Source organism: Alligator mississippiensis, chromosome 3, assembly GCF_030867095.1.
Source record: "Alligator mississippiensis isolate rAllMis1 chromosome 3, rAllMis1, whole genome shotgun sequence".
NCBI lineage: Eukaryota > Metazoa > Chordata > Crocodylia > Alligatoridae > Alligator > Alligator mississippiensis.
Genome location: NC_081826.1, coordinates 85,820,826 through 85,840,608, shown reverse-complemented (window position 1 = coordinate 85,840,608; position 19,783 = coordinate 85,820,826). Strand labels below are relative to the sequence as shown.

At 40.6% G+C, this 19,783-nt stretch overlaps 1 protein-coding gene across 5 annotated transcripts in view; it reads right to left on the bottom strand.

The window, feature by feature from the left end:
• The window catches only part of ZNF521 (zinc finger protein 521), a 288,309-nt gene that overhangs the window by 38,936 nt on the left and 229,590 nt on the right, over positions 1 to 19,783 (bottom strand). For 4 of the 5 annotated variants that reach the window (XM_019487326.2, XM_019487307.2, XM_059724158.1 and 1 more), the window contains one exon: positions 1,114 to 1,245. In XM_019487326.2, the coding sequence (XP_019342871.1) occupies positions 1,114 to 1,245 (132 nt within the window). Of the gene's footprint in view, positions 1 to 1,113; positions 1,246 to 12,828; positions 12,895 to 19,783 lie in introns of all 5 variants that reach the window. The other variant, XM_019487310.2, reaches the window with a different exon arrangement.

Below are 19,783 nucleotides of genomic sequence, written 5' to 3'. Positions count from 1 at the left end.
CTTCAGGGTATAATTTATAAAACATTCTATTATGCATCCTATTACCCTTTTTTAAAAGTCTGCCAGCACCCTTTTAATGTGTTTTCATTTCCAAGGATGATCTGGGGATAAATTATATACACGACATTTTTGTTACTCGTAATGGGCCAAATCTTACAGTTCCTAGTTCTCCTGGGTCAGGCTATTACCTCATCTGGATCTAACCCAGTGAACAACAATACCAACCTGAACAATTGTATCAATTTTAGGCCTGTGTAACGGAGAGCAGAACTTCTTTTATGAAAAGTCTGCAGGATTTACTCCCTAGAGCATATTATGAAGGCCTTCCTTTTTAGGTGGCAACCAAACTGAACTGGAGTGTTGTTGCTGGTTCAAAGGAAAAGGCGTTAGTGTGCTTCTGAGACCATAACCAGTCATCCTTCCCTGGGGCCAAGGTCTGCTCTCAGTTACACTTAACATCTTTAATCCACCTGAACCTGATAAGCCCAGGGGGCTACCATGCTTAAGACATGCCAATTACTATGGCCAAGGGCACATAAAAGACTGGGATAGCCAGCATTTACATCTGGCTGCCTCTGAGTCACCAGGCCAGATGACCCGGTGCCCATTAACAGCCGAGTCAGCAGGGGAATGATTTGCATGTGGCAACCTTTGGCATAAGTTTGGAGAAAGGTTCAAATTCACACAATTGGATTTGTAGCAAGACATTTTAAGTGCTGTGCCACTGCACCCCTTCCCAGTTACAGCATTTTAAGTGTCTACAACTTTAAAGCACATCTTTATGAGTACTTTTAACCTTGGGAAGTTTGGAGCATGAGGTGATGAATGTGATATGCAGGAGCTGAACAGACTATCAGTTTTGCAATTATAAAAATGCAAACTTCTGATGCACAGGCTTGAAATGCAGTTCATGCAGATGCATGCCTGACCTTCCAACAGCCCCGACTTCTTAAATATTTTCTAATCAATATTACTAATGAGCACAAATCTAATATTCCCTCCCAAACTGACCTAAAGTCAAAACACAACATAAATCCTAAAGGCCGTTTAAACTGGAAACTGCATGCGTAGGCAAGGGCACGACAAGGAAACATACTGAACTTGGCCTCCTACCTGTAAAGCAGACTGGACATTTGAAAGTGCCCCCCATTCCTTCAAAGCTGTGTTCTATCAGGTGGCACTGAAGTTTGGCAGGAGAGTCAAATGTCTGATTGCAGAGTTTGCATTCATGGTTCAGTCCTTCATCTGGTGGAGAAATCAAAAGAAAGGGGAATTTCATCACAGCTGTAACAAGATGGCAAGTCCAGTATGATGTATGTATTTCTCGTTTATCTAGTCCTGATAAACCAAATGCCCCTAAAATCCAAGGCTGCTAAAGTATTCTGTAGGGTTTTAATACATACAATATACATCCAGACATTAAAGCCACGGATTTGCCACCTAAATTTGCCATGGGATGCACATAGATTTCAGTATGAAATCACTTATGGGAAAGGGAATTTACACCCCTAACAAACATTTTCAAGGGAATGCACATGGAATTAAATGTTTAGCTTCTATTAAAGATGAAAACTGTGTACTTAAACAATCTTTCTGACACTCTGGTTGACAGTGGCCATTCTCCCAACTGGTATGATAGTGCATGTGCATGTGCTCTATACCTTCTTAACTCTCTCATCACTCTAGCTTTCCCTCCTCATGCCAGCTCCTGGCTTTTCTCACAGACATCCATGAATCCTATCCTAAGGTATGGGGCCTCTACCACCCTTTCCTAGGATGCTAGTGTTTTTCCTTTACTCACATTTCTTCTCTCAAAAAGCCCCTCAGCATTCCCTGACTTAAGCTTCCCTGGCACTGCTCCTGGGCCTGAGAACCCTTCCTTCTATTAGCTGCATGTTCCTCACGCTTTCTGCAATTCTCCTCCAAGAGCTCTACATGCTGAGTTTAGGCTTTCTTCCTGGTGGTGCTGCAGGATTCATCCACTCAACCACGAGGGCAGTCAAAGGCTGTCCTACTTAGAAACAGTTGCTAGGTAAGATGTGGCTTCCAGCCTTGCTACACAGGGCTCAATTCCCAGAGCACTGCTTAGAAAAGGTCCTTTTGTGTGTCACTAGTGTGTTGCACAAATAGAATTCATCTAGCATGTAAATACTGTATTTGATTACTAACAAAAATAAAATCAAATAATAACAAACTGTATTGTAACTGTCACATTTCTCAAGTAAATAAAACCAAACCAAAACAAACAAACAACTCCCCCCTCCCTCCTCCCCCTCCCCCCGATTTAGGAACCCCCCCCCTCCCAGTCCCAATATCTAAATATCAAGCTGTCTACATAACTTAACACTGCCTGCGGTGATTAGTAACCATAATGACTTAACATTCATGGTTGACAAGTGCTGTATATTGTCAATGGAAGCACATATAACAAGTATAGTATTTTTTATTCTGCTTGAAATGACTTGCAACTACTTTAAAGAAAACATGACATGGAACTTGTAAACAGAATGGTGTCACACCTTTCTCTCAAACTGACCTTTAATAGCTTACTAGAATTGAAATAATATCAACTGTATCGCTTATCTTTCACTTCCCATTAGTCTGAAGTCTAAATTTAGCCTTGGTGTAAGCAACTGAAACTTTAGCAAAGGGTAAGAATTTTTAAAAGTTCAGCGCTGCATTAACTAAGCCACTCAGTGGATTCTATTCTGTATCTGAAGCTACTGCAAATTCTCCTTGAAAAGAACTTTAAGAATAGTTTGTAATGAAAAGGTAAGATATAGCACAAAATCTACAAACACTAAGGTAGTGGCTCCCAACCTTTTTTTGCTGCAACCCTAAATCCTGGTTGCGACCCCTGCCCCTGCTCCTGTTGCTGACTCGCTCACGCCCTACGGCACCAGCAGAGCCTGCACCGGACTGGGATCACAGGGGGCACTGGCAGTGAGAGCTGCACAGACTGTGCGCTGGGAGAGCCCCACAGGTGGCAGGGGTGGAGCAAGCAGTGGACCTCCTGCGACCCTGATTTGAGTTGCGACCCGAGGTTGGGAGCCACAGCCCTAAGGACTGCACAAGACTGGGGGTGGGAGGTTCTTCCAGAGGCTAAACAGGCAAAAAGATATCTTGTTCAGCAAAAGCCACTATGTGTTTATCCTAAGGCTGGGGTGTCAGACATATGGCCCAAAGGCCAACTGGCCTCTGGTGCTGACCCTTTTGCTGTGCTGGACCATCCAAGCATGCAGTGACCAGGACATTTGCTGCCCACGGCACTCACTCGAGCTGGGTCCCAGGATGTGCTTGCTCAGGGCAGCACCCTGGACTGGCCTGGTGGGTGCTGCCTGTGCTGGATCAGGGGGACCAGATGAATGCCAGCTCTGTCTTAGAGATTCTCTCCACTAAGTAATGAACATCAATAATGCTGCAACACATGTAACTTTCCCTTTCCAACATGATAAATCTCAGCAGCCTATATAAAAACTTGGGGGCCTATTCCTGCTCTTCAAAATTATTGCCTGAGTAGATCTCTCTCTTCCTTTCTCCCTTCCTATTAGTTACTGTGCGGCAGAATGGGTGTCCTCAGTAAGGCACACACTAGCAAGTACAGTTTTAATTTTTCTTATAACAAGGTGTAGAATATTTTTGTTCTTTGCAAACTCTTTATTAAAACACTGCTAGATTAGCCTGCCTAACTTCACCCATCCGAATAATAATCATAGGGTCTGAAACGGTGCTTTTACTTTAGATATTGGGATCTGGGGACTGAAATTCCTAATTGGTTTGTGTGTGAATTTCATATGCTTAGCTATACTGTGATCTGTACATTGTTGGCTCCAAGGTCATCTCTCCTCAGAATCCTGGACTAGCTTTGCAGAGGAACCTGGAACACAGTTGATGCTGAAGAAAGCTATGTTCTAAAGAAAGGAAACAGATTTGCTGCTTTGCAGCAATATGAAATTATGGTGCTTTCCTAAATCTGGGAGGCAAGCTTCTTTGGGAAATATATTTTATTAGACCAACTGAGTAGTTGGAAAGAAGTTCTGAGATTGAGGTCTCAGAACAGCGAGATTCCCTATGCCTGAAGAAGGGTGCTTGTGCCCGAAAGCTTGGAAAGAACTTCTTTCCAACTACTCAGTTGGTCTAATAAAAGATATCACATCTACCCAAAGAAGCCTGCCTGTCTATGTACTTAGATTAACACGGCTACAACCAAAAATCCCTACATCTGGAAATTCTTTACTAGGAACACAAGAATTGCTCTACGAGGGAGGGCCAAATGTCTATCTTGTCTACTCTTTGACAGTGGTGAGAGCTACATGTTTTGGAAGAGGGTGTAAATTATGCATTTACAACCCTATGAGGATATTTCTTCATCAACCTGTTTGGGCTGATGAAAGCAACTGGGACACCGAGTGTTCATTTTTGGATCTTTCAGCCATCAAGGTGAAGATAATCAATGCCAATTAATGCCAGAGTTACCATTGGCAAAATGCAAATTGTTCTGGTCAGTCTATCGAACTGAAACCTTAAAAGGTGGTTTCAAAACATACCATAGATACATGGATTCCTAAACCAAGATACTGCTATACAGAGACATAGGAAGGAATGAGGGGTGGCTTTCTCTTGCCTTGTTCACAATAAGAATCTCAGTCGAAGAACTAAAAATGGGTAGAAAAACGTATTCCTGATGCTAAAGAAAAAAAATTGGCTGTTTTAAATTTTATACTTGCTCACAAACAGTTGATCGTTCACAAACAGTTGATCCCTGTTAAAATTTGACCTTGTTATATTTCCAATATTGCTGAGAGCTGCATGATCTCCTGGCCACTAAGGCTAGGGACAGACATTCAAAAAGCCTGAGCCTGAATTGATTCAATCTTTGCAGGTTAGTCTAACCTGGCTAGGCTAAACCAGTTTGTAACCAAAAAGACATCCCCTTTGGACTGAAAAAATGCAGGCACATGCGTGCAGTGGCTCTGGCTAAAGCAGCCCTCCCTTCCCTTCCACAGTACTGAGCTGAGGGGGGCGTGGCCAGGCCCTGGCAGGATACTCTGATTAGGGAGGGGCTCCCTCCCCTCCTGACCAGCCCAGCAGGGAATTGATAACACAGTGTTTATCACCCCTAACTCAGTGTTTATCACCCCATTAAGAAAACAGCAGAGGGACATTACCAGCTACCTGTTGATTCTGCCTTTGTGCCATCTGCCACAGCAGGGACCATAGCCAGCATGTGGTCTGCTAGCTAATGCTGTGTGTCTGTGTAAGGCAGAAGGGATGGAGTAACCCCTGCTTAGCAGGGAGTCGGGGGGGAGGGGGAGAGCAGGCAGACAGCTTCAGTCTCTGCCAGAGCTCTAGCCAGGAAGCAGAGGGGAGGTGCCAACCTTACTATGGAGCAGAGAGCCCAGCCTAGAGAGCATGCTGGGATGCTGGGGGAATCTGGTTTAACTTAAGCTGGCAAGGGGTCTGGGACAGACATTGCATAAACCGGTTTGACCCAAATCAGTTAAGTCTGATACTACATTCAACCAGGTTTATGTCAAACTGGTTTCAGCCATTTTCAAACTGTTTTATATGCACTGAACATCTGTTCTGTTACAGGTTTAAACCAGTTTCTGACAACTTAAACTAGTTAACATGTAGTGAATGTCCCTAGACTAACAGAAAAGTTACTTGGCCCACTTTATATTACAAAACTCATTTTCCTAAAGGCTTGTCAACAGGGCTTGAAAATCCAGTAGCCTACTCACATATGGCCAATAGGAAACTTGCCCAGACAGAAGCCCTTTAACTTCTGCAGAATCTAAGCTTTCTATTAAAAACAAAAAGGGTCTGGCTCTTATGGTTATGAAGATCAATTTAAAAAGCAAAAATATATTTGTATAACCCATGCAGTATTTTTCTGATGTGTTCTAATCAGAATATATTCGAGCCCATGTAAAAGTAATTCCTATCTTTCTGATTACCCATCTCTTAAAAGGATATAATATTTTTTTTCTCCTAGTGACGTTAGGAAACTTACTTACCTAGGATCTAGAATGGTTTTTAATATGAGCACTGTGACAGAAGAATGAAATTGGGGCCCCATGCTATATCTCAGAGGCATTCCAGTTTAGTTAGTAACATAGACACAAAGAAGCCTCTAGATCCACTGAGGGAACATATGTAAAAGTGAGGTCTGTCTTTTAAAAAGTTTTGTTAGTATGTGCTAGTTTTTGGTCTGACGGTGAGAGTAGAAGATAGAAGAATTCCTGTCTCAGCCCCAGCCAACTTTCTAGGGCAAATTTAGGAGAGTTTCTGGTTGTTTATTTACCTTATGGCCTATAAGATCTAGGGTTCTGGCTGCTCTTCAGGAGATTTCTTGAAACTTCTCGCTTCCCTTACACACTTGTGCATGTCCAGTTACAATCCTGCTCTCGATGAGTCACATGTCATTTGATAAAGTGCTACAGCAGTGCAAAGTATTATATCCCTAATAAATATGTGCCACTAAAAGGCTTTATTTTCAGTGTACATTTGGGATAAATCTAAAAGGCCATGGAATGCCAGAACACAGTCCAAGAGACCTTCTTCCTCACACTAAGTGCTACTATTCTTTGCTATTACTCAAAAAAAGTGCTGAACAGCTTTAAAAAATTCAATCAAAATAATCTTCTGCTCTTTAGAAAGGTGGTGGCTGACAGTAATTGGAAAATACTGTCTGACTCATTTATTAAAGTGCGATTCAGAGTCAATTGATTTAATAACCATTAGAATATTCTATTAAGGATATAATAGGTTGGCACAGCCCTATTTTTTATTAAGAGTTATAGGGAAGAAATAAGCAATGCTATGGAATTCTAGACAACCACTGTATAGATTAGACTAAAAATATTGCTTGCAAAATAGGTATTAAAGCAGCAACTATCAAGAGGAGGAATAGAAAAGTACATTACAGTGCAAATGAGTTAGCTGAATGATGAAAAAGAAATGTACCTCTACTACAAAACCTGTACTTTTTCAAGCCTAACAGAAAAATATGCATTGCATATTTGTAATACACTGTAAAACAAGTCAGCATAGCCTTCATGTTACAGGTACAACAACGTCATAAAAAAGCTAAGAACAATGTACCCATTGGTGACATCTACGCATGCATTTACACTAGCTTAAATTTACTGTGCAGTAAATTACTGCGCAGTAAGCGGGAACAGGCCATTGTCTACACATGCAGGCATTAAAGTGCATTAACACTGTGTGTGGACTGACTTGGGACTAAAGTTAGTCTCAAGTAAGTCCATACGTACAGTGTTACTGTGCAGTAAGGCATCTACATGTGTGTTACTGCACAGTAACCTATAGGGCATGTATCAAATTTATGCTCAAGTTGGCATAAATCACCATATTAACTGCGCAGTATGGGCGTGCACATGTAGATGCATGCCTATACTACACAGGAATTTTGGTTACTGAGCAGTACATGAACATGTGTAGATGCGCCCATTGTGTATTACAGAACTTTTGCTTAAAATTGCATCTAGGATTAAGATATGAATTAAGGCATAGTTAAGATCTAATGACATGGATGAGGCTGGTTTAGCCAGCACTGAAAGATAATTTGATGCATGCAGAATCTTTGGCTAAGTAAATTATTTCTATTTGTAATCTTTACTCAGATAATCCATAAATTCAAACATGAATCAATTCCAGATAAATATTAGTAATTTTTCATTTAAATATTTAATATTTACAGAAATATTAAATGCTTGAATGGAAGGAGGTGGATTATAATTGAGGAGCAACTAACCTGATAATCAGCTATAAAAACAAAATAACCCATCCATCGTGAATCTGAACAAAGGTGATGGCTACCTACTAACAATCCATATCAGCAAATTTGTTAATTGTATTGCAGAGAACATGGAGAACATTGCAATGCTTTGGATGTTCAGACCCAATCAGAATTATGAACTCCAACACAGAACTCATTAGTTTCACAGAAAACACTGACATTCTCATATCAGCTTTAAACAGGAGAAGCCCTTTAAGCTGCCTCTAGACTTTATGTCCCAAGTTTGTGCTTTTTTCACTTCAATAAAAACAAGAACCTAGTGCATCTATAAGCAAATGTTCAGCAGTTGACTTACATGCCGCTGTTAAGACAGTAACCACTGGGGGCCCTCTGCTATTGTCTGATCAATGCTACAGCCATTACTGTGGACCAACTTTTAACTGTTTAAAAAAAAAGACACTCTCTCATTCACCGTTGAGAAGGGTCTAGGGTCCTTCTGTCTGTTTCTCCAAAAACATCTACAGGTTAAGGTCCAAAGTTATAAACACCTATGGTAAATAATCATGTGGCAGGGGCCACACTTGAAAGCACCTGGTAGGAGTAGGAGTAAACTCTGCCCCCTGCATACAACATAGGAATCAAATGGTCTGCAGTTCCTAGAATTTTCCTGAATTGTGCACAGCTACACCATGCAATGTGATTTCTTTTTTAACCAAGCGAAGTATGTCCTAAACCAATTTCTTCCCCTTCACTTTGCTTCTTCTCTTCCCCCAGTTAATTTCACAGCACACATTTATAAGCCAGAGGTCTAAGGAGTAATGAGGAAATACCATGGATATCAAAGGTAACCCCTTGGCTACAACAACTCACATTAAAAACTGGGGTAGACCAAATAAGCAGCACTGTGTCATAATTTGCAATGCATATTGCCACCCAATTGTTTCTTGGTTTATAGTATTTGTGCTTTTCTTTAATTATAGTGTACATATTTCATAACTGCCTCACAAATACAGAAATGTCTTACATTTGTTACAAATAATTAACTCCTATTTTCAATCTGGCTGGTAACTGCAATTTCTAGGCTCCTACTATAACAAGTAGTTTGAGCGTATTGAATAGCAGGCTGTCTTTCTCTTCACCTGCTTAAAAAACACACAATGGCTCTTTAAAGACTTGATGCTGAAATGAACACTGCCTCAAGAAGTGACATCCAACACCATGTTCATCATTTCTGCCTGATTGTAATAGAGCTTCTGTCATTTTCAATTTCTCAAACATTATCACAAAAAAAAACAATGAAAAACACTATCCGCTGAGGTGTTAATTTTAGAAATGGACATGAAAAGCACAAGAGTATAGAGAGAAAGAAATAGCTGCACTACAGCCAAAGGATACAGATGGAATTTACTGAAGGGAAATGTTTACAGCGCTGAGGGAACCTGCCACTGAAAAAAACATCAAGTAAAAAGCCTGAATGAAGTCCCACCCTGCCCTGCAGTGCCAGGACGATGGGGATTAGGTGAGGTCAAAAATACCAGGAAGACAGTCTTGTAGTATACAGGCTAGATGACAAACTATCTAGGTTGGGGGTAGAGAACAGATCTTGTCTCTTCTTTATCCACCCCCATCATCAAAATAATATACAGGCGGCCCTCAGACTTACGACACTATTGGTTCCTGAAAACTGCGTCTTAAGTTGAAATGTCGTAACTCAGAACCAATTTTCCCATAGGAACAATGTTATAAATACGGGATTGGTTCCTGAACCAAGGCCCGATACCCTATTTTCATCAAAAATAACCCAGAATTTTGTACTCAATCAATTATAGATGAATAATGTAGCTGCATTAATGTATTTATGGTAGGGCTGTATAAAACAGCACCGTTTTGTTTCGATTTCCATTTCACCGTTTTGAAGGGGCAGTGTTTCGTTTTGCTGTTTCAAAGCACTGTTCTGTTTTGTTTAGTTGAAACTGTTTTGCTGTTTCAATGTGCTTCAATGTTTCGCCCATAGGCTATAATGGGGAATCACAAAAATGCCTATAAATTTGTCATTTCTTTCCTGATTTGAATGAAAACAGCAGGAATGGTATCTCCTGCTGAGGCCACAAAGCCTGTCAAATTTCAAGGAGACAGGTGCAGGGGTTTCTGGGAAACTGCACCTCAAGTGCTGACAAGCAAAACTCACGGTATGTATGGCTTTGTGTGTGTGTTAAGGTGCAGCAGGGTGAAAACTGCAGGGATGGTAGTCCCTGCTGAGGCCATGAAGCCTGCCAGGTTTCAAAGAGATAAGTGCAGGGGTTTCTGGGAAACTGCACCTCAAACTGTTCAGAGCAAAACTCGTGTCACTTGTAAGTGTGAAGGCACAGACAATGCTTTTTATGCTGTTTTCCCATCCCTCCCCCAGAGCACTGGGATTGGAAGGGACCTCAGGGAAGAATCACAACCACTGGACAGCTATACAGTCAATATCAGAGGAGTCCTTCCCCCCTCTTTCCCATCCCTATCTTTAGTTTCTGTTTAGCTGCAAGCAAACCCGGGTTTGAAACTCGAAACTTTTCGAAACTTTCAGAATGTTTCGAGTTCCCTTGTTTTGTTTTAAAGCTGTTTTGAAGCCTTTTATTTTGTTTAAATTTCACTGTTTCGAACTTGAAATGAGTTGAAACAGCTTTAATATGAAACACCTGTTGAAATTTCGCACAGCCCTAGTAATTCTAAATTCTAAAGAGCAATCTTATTGATTTGGAAGGACTTCTATGAGGTGACTTTGCTAGACTTTTTGAAGGGTTCTTGGTTAGAGTCTTCTCAGGAGTCTTGGCTGTAGGTTTTTCTGGAGTCTTGTTTGCTTTCTTAAAGAAAGTGTTCAAGGAAGATTGGACAGATGTTCTCCAGGGAGATGAGTGATGCAGCGAACTTGTTCGCTGGCGTAGCTTGGCATTGGATCAAGCATCATAAAGTCGAAACTGACATCAGAAAGTCGAAACAGGATGTCAGTTTATAAATGTTGTAAGTGCCGTTCATTGTAACTTGAAATGTCTTAAGTCAAGGACTGCCTGTAATACATTTATATGAGTGCCATGCCTAAATATCAACACAGTCAGGGTATTATTAGTGCTGGCATTTATTCTCAATCCATTTTTGACTGAATCTAGGAATTCATCCATAAGATTTTTTTTTCAGTATGGAAATCTGTTGCTGTGATAAATGTCCCTCCTCCCTCTCCCTTTTTTTTCTTTCAAATTAAAAAGAATACTTTTAAGGCAATTTTGTGCCTATCCCTGGAGAGGACACATTGAAGGAAGTTGGGAGAAAAATACGAAGAATTTCTCCTCCCCTTCTCTTTATCATTAGAAGCCATGCAAAACCCTACTCTTGTCATCTTCAGGCAAGCATAGCCTCTCAAACTGAAGGATGAGGCCTCTCAAATAGCCCCTTCCTGTTAACACTGGCTATTAAAGTGATGCCTGTACTGGAGAGGAGAGAGAATGTATAGTAAAATGGCAAAGGAGAGCTACTCAGGCCTGACATCCAGCAGTGCTCCCAGAAGCATTGTGGGACAAGGCTAAGGGACCCTGCTGCTTTTTGTAGACTACTGCTGATGCCATGAAGAGAAGGGTGCTGACTGTCGGAACTACAAGCACTGGAATCCACCTCCTCAATTAAAGTAAAAGTTCATCTCTCCAGGGCCAGATTTTGAAATGAACTCGACTTAAGAGAAAGCCAGTCTAGTGTATCTCTCACTCCACTGTATTTCTGTCTGAAGCAAGGGATGCATTTCACTTCACCAACTGTTCACTTTTTTGCTTGGTTGCACTCACTTGGGCTGCATGTAAGTGAACTCTTTTTACCACATGTGCCTAAGCAGTGTGTTCTATTAAAACCCCAAACACCTAAGCCCTGGGAAGCTGGTATACAATAAGAAAGGACTCCTGCACCTAGAAATCCTAACTTTTTAATATTTATCATGTTTTCAGTTCATGTAAGAAAGATTTAAATGCAGCAAATGCCCTTTCCACCATAGAACAACATTTCTGGGCACCCGGCTACCAGGAGAGAGTTCAACAATTAAGCAACAGGGCTATTTGCCAATTTATGGGACATGCATAATTTGCTACTCCTTGTCTGTAACTGTATCAAAAAAAGGTATTTAATACTGTTTTTTTATTTAAAAGGAGGAAAACACTGTGTTGTATCTTGTATCATACACACATCACAAGGTTACACCAATCATTGCAATGAAACCCCGTGTGATATGGCATACTCTGAAAATAATTTTCTCTGCAAGTAGGGGGAAAAAAGGGAAATTAATACCACTGGGAATAAACTGCAATTTATGAGTTATTTGTAGAAGTATGAATCTAGCTCAGCATTTACCTCTTCAAAATTTAGAGACTGATCCCATAAATGTTTGTGCATTAGAATAACTAAGTCAGGTGAGCAGACTTCTTGTCTGTCTAAATGAGACTGTTCAAGGGAATAAATTGCTCAAAGAGTGCAAGATCAGGCCCTTAATCCGTACAATGCTCCTGTGAGGTATGGATTAGTATCTTTTTATTATAGATAAGGAAACTGAGCTGCCAAGTACCTGATCCTTTGCCCAACAAAGGCGATGATAAAATGCATTAAATATCACTGGACCCAGCATCAGGTTGTACTTAATTTACCCAAGGCTACAAACACAATCAGTGTCAGAGTCAAGATTAGAATTTCGCAATTCCTTGCTCTCAGTCCTGGGCTGAGAACACATTTCTCTTAGAGAAGAAAGTATTTTGTATCAAGATTTCTAGGTAAAGTAAAATTACAATCTGAACAGAGACTGCCTGGGTAAAGTAGTTATCAAACTGTAGGAGAAAAATATAACTAATAAAAAATGTCACATTTGTATTTGGAAGAATTAAGAACAGGGTAGCAAGAACAGTGTAATAGAAGTTAAATGCTTGTTTTAGCATTGTGCATTCACTTTAAATATAATATTTTCTTGTTGTGTTAGGTGCAGTTTTTTCTTGTTGTTCATGCTTTTTGCTCGAAGTAGCTTTCTCTGTTGTTTGATGTTAAATACCTACTAGTAATGCCCACCCGTCTGGGACCTCTGGAACTGGTGGAAGTACAGGTATATCTACCTTCGAGTACTGCACAAAAAAAATCACAAATTGGTAAAATTGAAAGAGGATATTTCAAGCAGCATAAACGAAATGCAACCTGTTCTAAAGTTAGGTCTACAGGGAAAACATCTTCAAGCACTATGACAGTCGACTAGTCAATATTAATTCCACGCAGCAGTGGACCCGCAGTACGAGTTATGTACTGTACACAACTCTCATCAGGTATTTTTTTGTTCTGAGTGTACAGCAAGGGTCAGGGTCGTCTTTTTTTTGGCACAAAGCCACTAGTTGTTTGGAGGAGAAAGTCTCTAAACACTGAAAAGCAGCTTATCCAAGCTACAAAGAATTGCTTGCTTCCTTTAAAATAAAATTAAAAAAAAAAGAACAAAGGAGAAAAGAAGTAACAAGAAAGAACAGAATAAAAGACAGAAATAAAAGAATGAACTAGAACATTGCTTTGTTGCATTTCTGAACATTATGATTTATTAGAACAGCAACTATTCGATTTCCTAATGTTTAAAGATATGGAAAGGCAGATACTACTGACAATTTTTTTAAATCAGAGTTGAATGTTTTTATCAGGAATATAGCTTACTGGCTTGTTATTACACAGGTAAAGGAACTGCCGAAGTGAACAGCTATAGCTGGCATACTGATCCAGAACTTCAGCTCATTTAAGAATGCACCAACCTCCTGCCCTCTTGACTGCTTTTTCTCTACTCCCGCCCCCCGCCCCCACCTCCAAACAAAGAGGGGAAGGAACATGGGACGGGTGCATGAGGACCTCAGGGCAATGTAGAAATTACAACTGAAACTGGGCTTCCAAACTCGACTCTTCACGTAGCCCAACAGCAGCACCAGTTACAAAATTTCCCATATAGAATATTAAAGTCCATTTAATGCTGTGTAACCTCTGTATCATTCAAGTCTAATTTTGTTTGCTGTTTTTGCTTGGGAGAGCATGAGAAAGCTCAATTTCAGCTGGGTTTAACCTTCCTATATTTCTGCATTTGATTCCATTATACAGTAATGTAAGCAGCTCCCATGACAAAAAGGGCTAGATTCTTTTCTCACTGATGCTGCTTTCATTTTGATATTCTCTATTGGCCACATGAATTCACACTAGTATATCTGAGAGCAGAATTGTTCCCAAACAATTAAAGGGATCCCTACAGTGAAAGGTTTCCCAGTTTGTAAAGCAGAAAGACAATAATCGGGGTTGCTTAGTTGTTGTTGTTTTTTTTCTTGTGCTATATATGGTGCCATTTTTGTGATTTTTGTGAATTGCAAATGCTCATTGTTAAAACATATTAATGTCAGAACCAAGCTATATGGTTCCTCTGTAGGGCAAACACATTCCCCCCCCCCCCCCCCGGTACCCTACCCTATGAGACATCTACTTTAAAAAGGATGAATGAAATAGAAAGAATAGAGGGAACAAAAGGACAGGGGAAGAGGGGGTAAGAAAACATTAGAGGGGGAGAGACAGGCAAGAGTTGGGGAAAGAGAAAGAAAAATAAGTCATGAGGAGGTAGGGAAGAGGTAAAGGAAAAAGGAAGAACTCAGCATAAGAAGTAGGGTAGGGAAATAGGAAAAAAGGCAAAGTAAAGAAAATAGGGTCACTGAGATGAAGAGGCTGAGTAGACAGTGAACAGAAAAGCCTGAGGAGGAGAGGAGGTGGTAAAGGAAGTAGAGATGGGGAAGAGAAAGCCCAGAGGGTAGGGAAAAGGTGAGAGGAAATCTTGACTTGACCCATGTTCAAATTTTGTTGGAGAAATGCTCAGAAGCATTCATCTCCAGACAGAATGCTGGCAATTTACTGGAGCTCCAACGGCAATAACGAGGAATGCATTTTTACAGCCAAATGGCTCAAGCAACCAACAACGTTACCACTATATAATTATTAACAATATGCAATTAAAGAGAACAGCAGGTTACAACTATATGGCATCAAAATGTATTAGCAAAGAAAACCATACAGCATGGTTATGAGAAAAAATAAATGTACAGGCTTTCAGGCCAATGTATATCCTCTCTAGATAAGATCTATGGAGCTGAAGAAAAATGTAGCATAATATTAAACTACTATGGGGTGATTAACACTCCTCCAAAACCAAGTAACACTTCTAAGGCTCTGAGGAAATCTGAAATGTGATTTGAAATACATGACTGTAACAGCAAGAGAGAGTTGGCTGACCACTGTAAGGAATTATCCTGTTACTGAGAAATTCTCTAATAAATAACTTACAAGAACACATTTTTTGGCTCAAATATTTCTAAAAAGGCCCACTGGGGTTTTATTTTGTGTCTGCGGGAGTATGCATGTGTTAAGGCACCTATGGAGAAAGGGTTAAAAAACCCCAGAATGAAGAATGAAAGAACAATCCAGACCACTCTTGAGGGAGGGGGCTCAGAAGCCATGGGGTTTTAGTTATTCTTTATTTCCTAGACTTGGATCATCCCCCTCCTTCTCACCCTCTGGCACTCAGGGAGCTGCCAAATACCCGCTCACAGACACAGTCACAGCCATCTCCCTGAAATATATTGCTCAACACCTTCCCTTTTCAGATGCTGCTTCCATCACAGCTTCTTGCAGCCCCCTGCTAATGCTATGCAGTCATCCAGCAGGTGAAGCTCATACAGCCATGCAGTTAGCTTATGCTCCCACCCTTCCTGTGCCAGACACCAAGCATATCACCTCTGGGAGATAGCTGGAATAGAAGTGCCAAAGCTGCTCCCCCTTGGAGCATTCTGTTTGGTACCACAATCCCCATGCTAGCTTCGCTCCCTTTGTTTGGCCTGCCAACTTCTGTTAAGGTATTAGCTTGAAGCATTAGCTTGGAGGAGGTAAATCTTATCCTGTGCTGCACAAAGGGGAGTGAAGGCGGTTTTAGGAATCTACCTATGCAAGCAGCCAGATAGGGTCTCTCCACAGCAATTGAGAATGAGCTAGAAGAGACAGACAGCTAATTCACTGGTCCATGCACCACATTCCCCAATGGGTGGCAACTCCCCAGCCAGCTGAGTATGCTGGAGTCAGCAACAAGCGCTAGCTGGCAGCAGGTAGGGGCATACATTGCTCCTGATCAAGAGCAGCAAAGTGCACAGCACAGCACATCCTTTTTTTCTGCCATGAGAAATCATTCCCCAGTTGGCAGAAGTCCTTTCACAGAGGACATACTGGTCAGTGACTGTGCTCCTCATAGCTGCAATGGTCAAATAAGGACTCTGCATTCTTTTTAAACCAGACAATTGGCATGCATTAGGAAAGGTGGAACGGAATCAGGAAAACAGTACCAAATGGTATGAACCCACTGCACAGCTATAGTGGGTCTCAAAAAATTCAGCATCTCAAATAGTTATAGGCTGTAATGAATCATAAAGCTATACATCTGCATAACAAGTGTAGGGATAAGTGTGTGCTCCTTCTCTGTTTACAGAGATTCTGTTATAAAACCCTACCTACCATGAACCACCCTAGCCTTACAACAGTGTGGATCCACATGCAATTAGGCACAATATGGTGAAACCACTACTCCTAACAATGGCAAGGGTTAAAAAACATCATGAGTTGGCCCCCCAAATTATGACAACACCTTAAAAATCATGAGATTTGGAATATTTTGCCTTGTGGTCTGTGTAACGTATATGTTTCAGGTTTTCCACCAATTCTCTGTCACCACAAGGGAAGAATAAATATTTGATGAGATTCTGATAGGTTCCTATGACTTAGTGGCCAGAAATTAAGAAAAGCACTAAATATCATGAGATTCATGATAAAACTGTGATAGCTAGAACTACTGTGAGACTTCGGCTACCTGAACGAACAGGGAACATTGGGGACGCAAAATTAATTCAGATAAATGAATAAGCAAGGGACTATTTAATGCATTTAATACACATCATGGGATATGACCTCATTACAGATAAGGGGTGTTATATTGCCTGTGGGTTTCACAGAAGATCTGTTATTGTCACAAGAAAAGAAAGCAAAACTATTCTACTCCCTGATTACCTATTTTTGTGTTTCCATATGCACATGACATGAGCTTAAAGTATAATTAACACTGCTAAGAAGAAGCAGCAAGAGTGGATGAGTCTCATTACAATGGTACGTCTCTCCTAACAGAAACACAATATGCTGGTTATTGTAACAGTGTCACAGTAAATGGACCTTTGCCCTGAATCTTCATTAGTTAGGAGGAGAAAGAGATTCTTGATGATTTTTTTTCAGCCACAATTATTATTATTATTATTGCCAAAGATGAGGAGTAAGGGAGAGGAGAGAGACAAATGAGGCATTTGTAACCAAGTTGTTCCATTCGTTTGAGAAACAAAAGCCCATAATTAAAGATAGTCATCCTTCTTGCATAGCAATATTTGACATTACTGCCTGCAAAAAAATGATAAAATATTTCTAAGGCTATAACACAGAATTATAAAGATGCTTTGGGCATAATAAATTTTTCATTTCTCTACTTCATGACAATTTGTCTAAGACCTGAACAAGTTCATTCAAGCTACTATTTAAAAATTTAAATATTGTATACCCTGCCTATATAACAAAGACCAGCTCCATGGGATTTTAGCTTCCTCAAGAAATCTCATGGAATTAAAAAATATCAATAATATTTAAGGACAAAAACAGTTATTTAATCTGCTATTTTCTCTCTGAAAGCCTTGGGGCCATCATTTTGAATCCCTGACATTGTTTAAAACCGCCTAAGTGTCTCCATCAGAAATCTTGCAGCCTGCAAGTTTATGTACTTTTTGACAGCACTAGTCATGTTATGCTTACTTGTCAGTCTTTCTACAAACAGAAAGGGGAAAACAAGTACCCTAGATGTAAAGTAGCTTGAACTTGTCTCCCAGCCCCCTCATTCACTTCCCTCACGACACACAAAACAGCAACTTTTGGTTTCTTAAACCTGGAGGCTAGCAGAGGGATTTAACACTCTGGATCTGAACAACAAAAGTGAGGTCAAGGAGGAGTATTACCCCTCTAGTCATATTTTGAAAAACTGGGGCATTTCAGAAGTAAGAGAAAGATGGTGAAGAGAGCAAGAGGCCAACAGCACTTGCTATGCCACTGACTATTTGACCGGTTAGAACTGGTAGACTTTGTGATGCATTATTGTGTGAAAAAAGTTAATTCTACAGGATACTGACATTAATCTTGCAATATTTTATTGGTATATATTTCTAGTTTGTTGTTGGAGTTACATGGGGAAGGAGGAGAAAAAAAAGTATAGGTGAAAACTGTATGGGAGAAAGATATACTGGCCCCACCTGGTTAACTAACTACCAAAAGCCAGAATTCAAGCACTGAAATGAAACAAACCACAAAAAATATGCTTCATAGAAACAAAAAGACAGAGGAGAGGTATTAACAACTGAGATCCAGAGTTGATGTCCTTGTGCTAAAAGGCTTTTCCTCCCAGACAGTAAATATATACAATGAAGGGTAAAACAAAGGATTTCAATGTGGAAAGAAAAAAAAAAAGACAGTGAGCTACAGGAGCTGGAATGTGGTTATGTGTCTGTCCTACAACCTCAGCATTCTATTAATGAGTAAAAAATTACTGAAACTCTGACCTAAAATGACAATGCCATGCAAATTGCAAGTTTTACTTGGCATTTAGCTCAATGAAATGCTAAAGTATTATATCATATGTTATATGTTATATTGGCTCACATGACATTCTGGCCTTACATCAGAACTCCAGCTCAGTAAGGTACATCAAGTATCCGCAAAATAACAATTAAATTTTACCTTAATTTTTATGAAAAACTCCATTAAAAGGGACACAGTTGCACTGTCAAGATTTACACAGACCCCTCACTTCAACAAAACAATAGTAGGAGGCAGGAGTGCAATTCAGCAACTGTAACTGGGCAGCCCTCTTCAGGATCCACTCATTCACCCAAATGGGGAAGGGACTAGAAAAGGTGCCTTAAACACTGCCTGTCTAGTACCGTCTTCCTAACTGGATAACTGCGTCCAGTGGGATCACCTTGCCAACTCAACATGTCCCCTATCACAATTAATGAACGCCTCATGACTGCATCTTAAACTGGTGGGGAGCCAATATGCCACTTTCATCAGTGCACGTGCCCTAACTCTTGATGCCGCTGAAGAAACCAAGGAAGAATTCTATGTTAACCTTGACCAAGTACTTTTTGACATTCTGGAGGAAGACAGGCTTATTCTTCTCAGTGATTTCAAGGTCAGAGTTGGAAGGGACTCGAGTCTCTGGAACAGAACCACGGGCAAGGAAGGAGTATTAAAGGTTAACTCCAAAGGCATCCTCCTCTTGACTAAATTTGCAAAACATGCACTGACCATCACCAACACCCTGTTCCACCAGAAAAACAGACACAAGACGTCATGACAACACCCATGATCTAAGCACTGGCACCTGACTGAGTCTGTCATTGTTTGTGCCTGGGATCACCAAGATGTCTGCAACACCTGAGCTTTGCTAAGAGCTAATGTTTTCTGAACTGATCAACAACTCATCCACTTGGTTATGTCACTTAAACTGGCTCCCAAGCAATGGCTGCAGTAGAAGCAATGCTGACAGAAGATCAACGTCTAAGGACTCAAAAACCCAATCGAGTGAGACCTCTTCCACCAGTGCCTGAATGAAAAACTGGTGAATTCCAATCAATGGCAATGAGAGAATGTTGGCAACATGTGGGGTACCTTCAAGTCCACCATCATCAGCACCTGTGAAGAGACACCTGGATCCCCCACCAGGGAACAACAAGACTGGTTTGATGAAAATGACCAGGAGATCCGAGAGTTGATTGATCACTAGTGCAAGGCCTTTTGTGCTTGGCAGAACAACATCAACTCCAAGCAAAATAAACTGAATCCCAACAACAAGCCAAGGCAAAGGTCCAAAGAAAGACC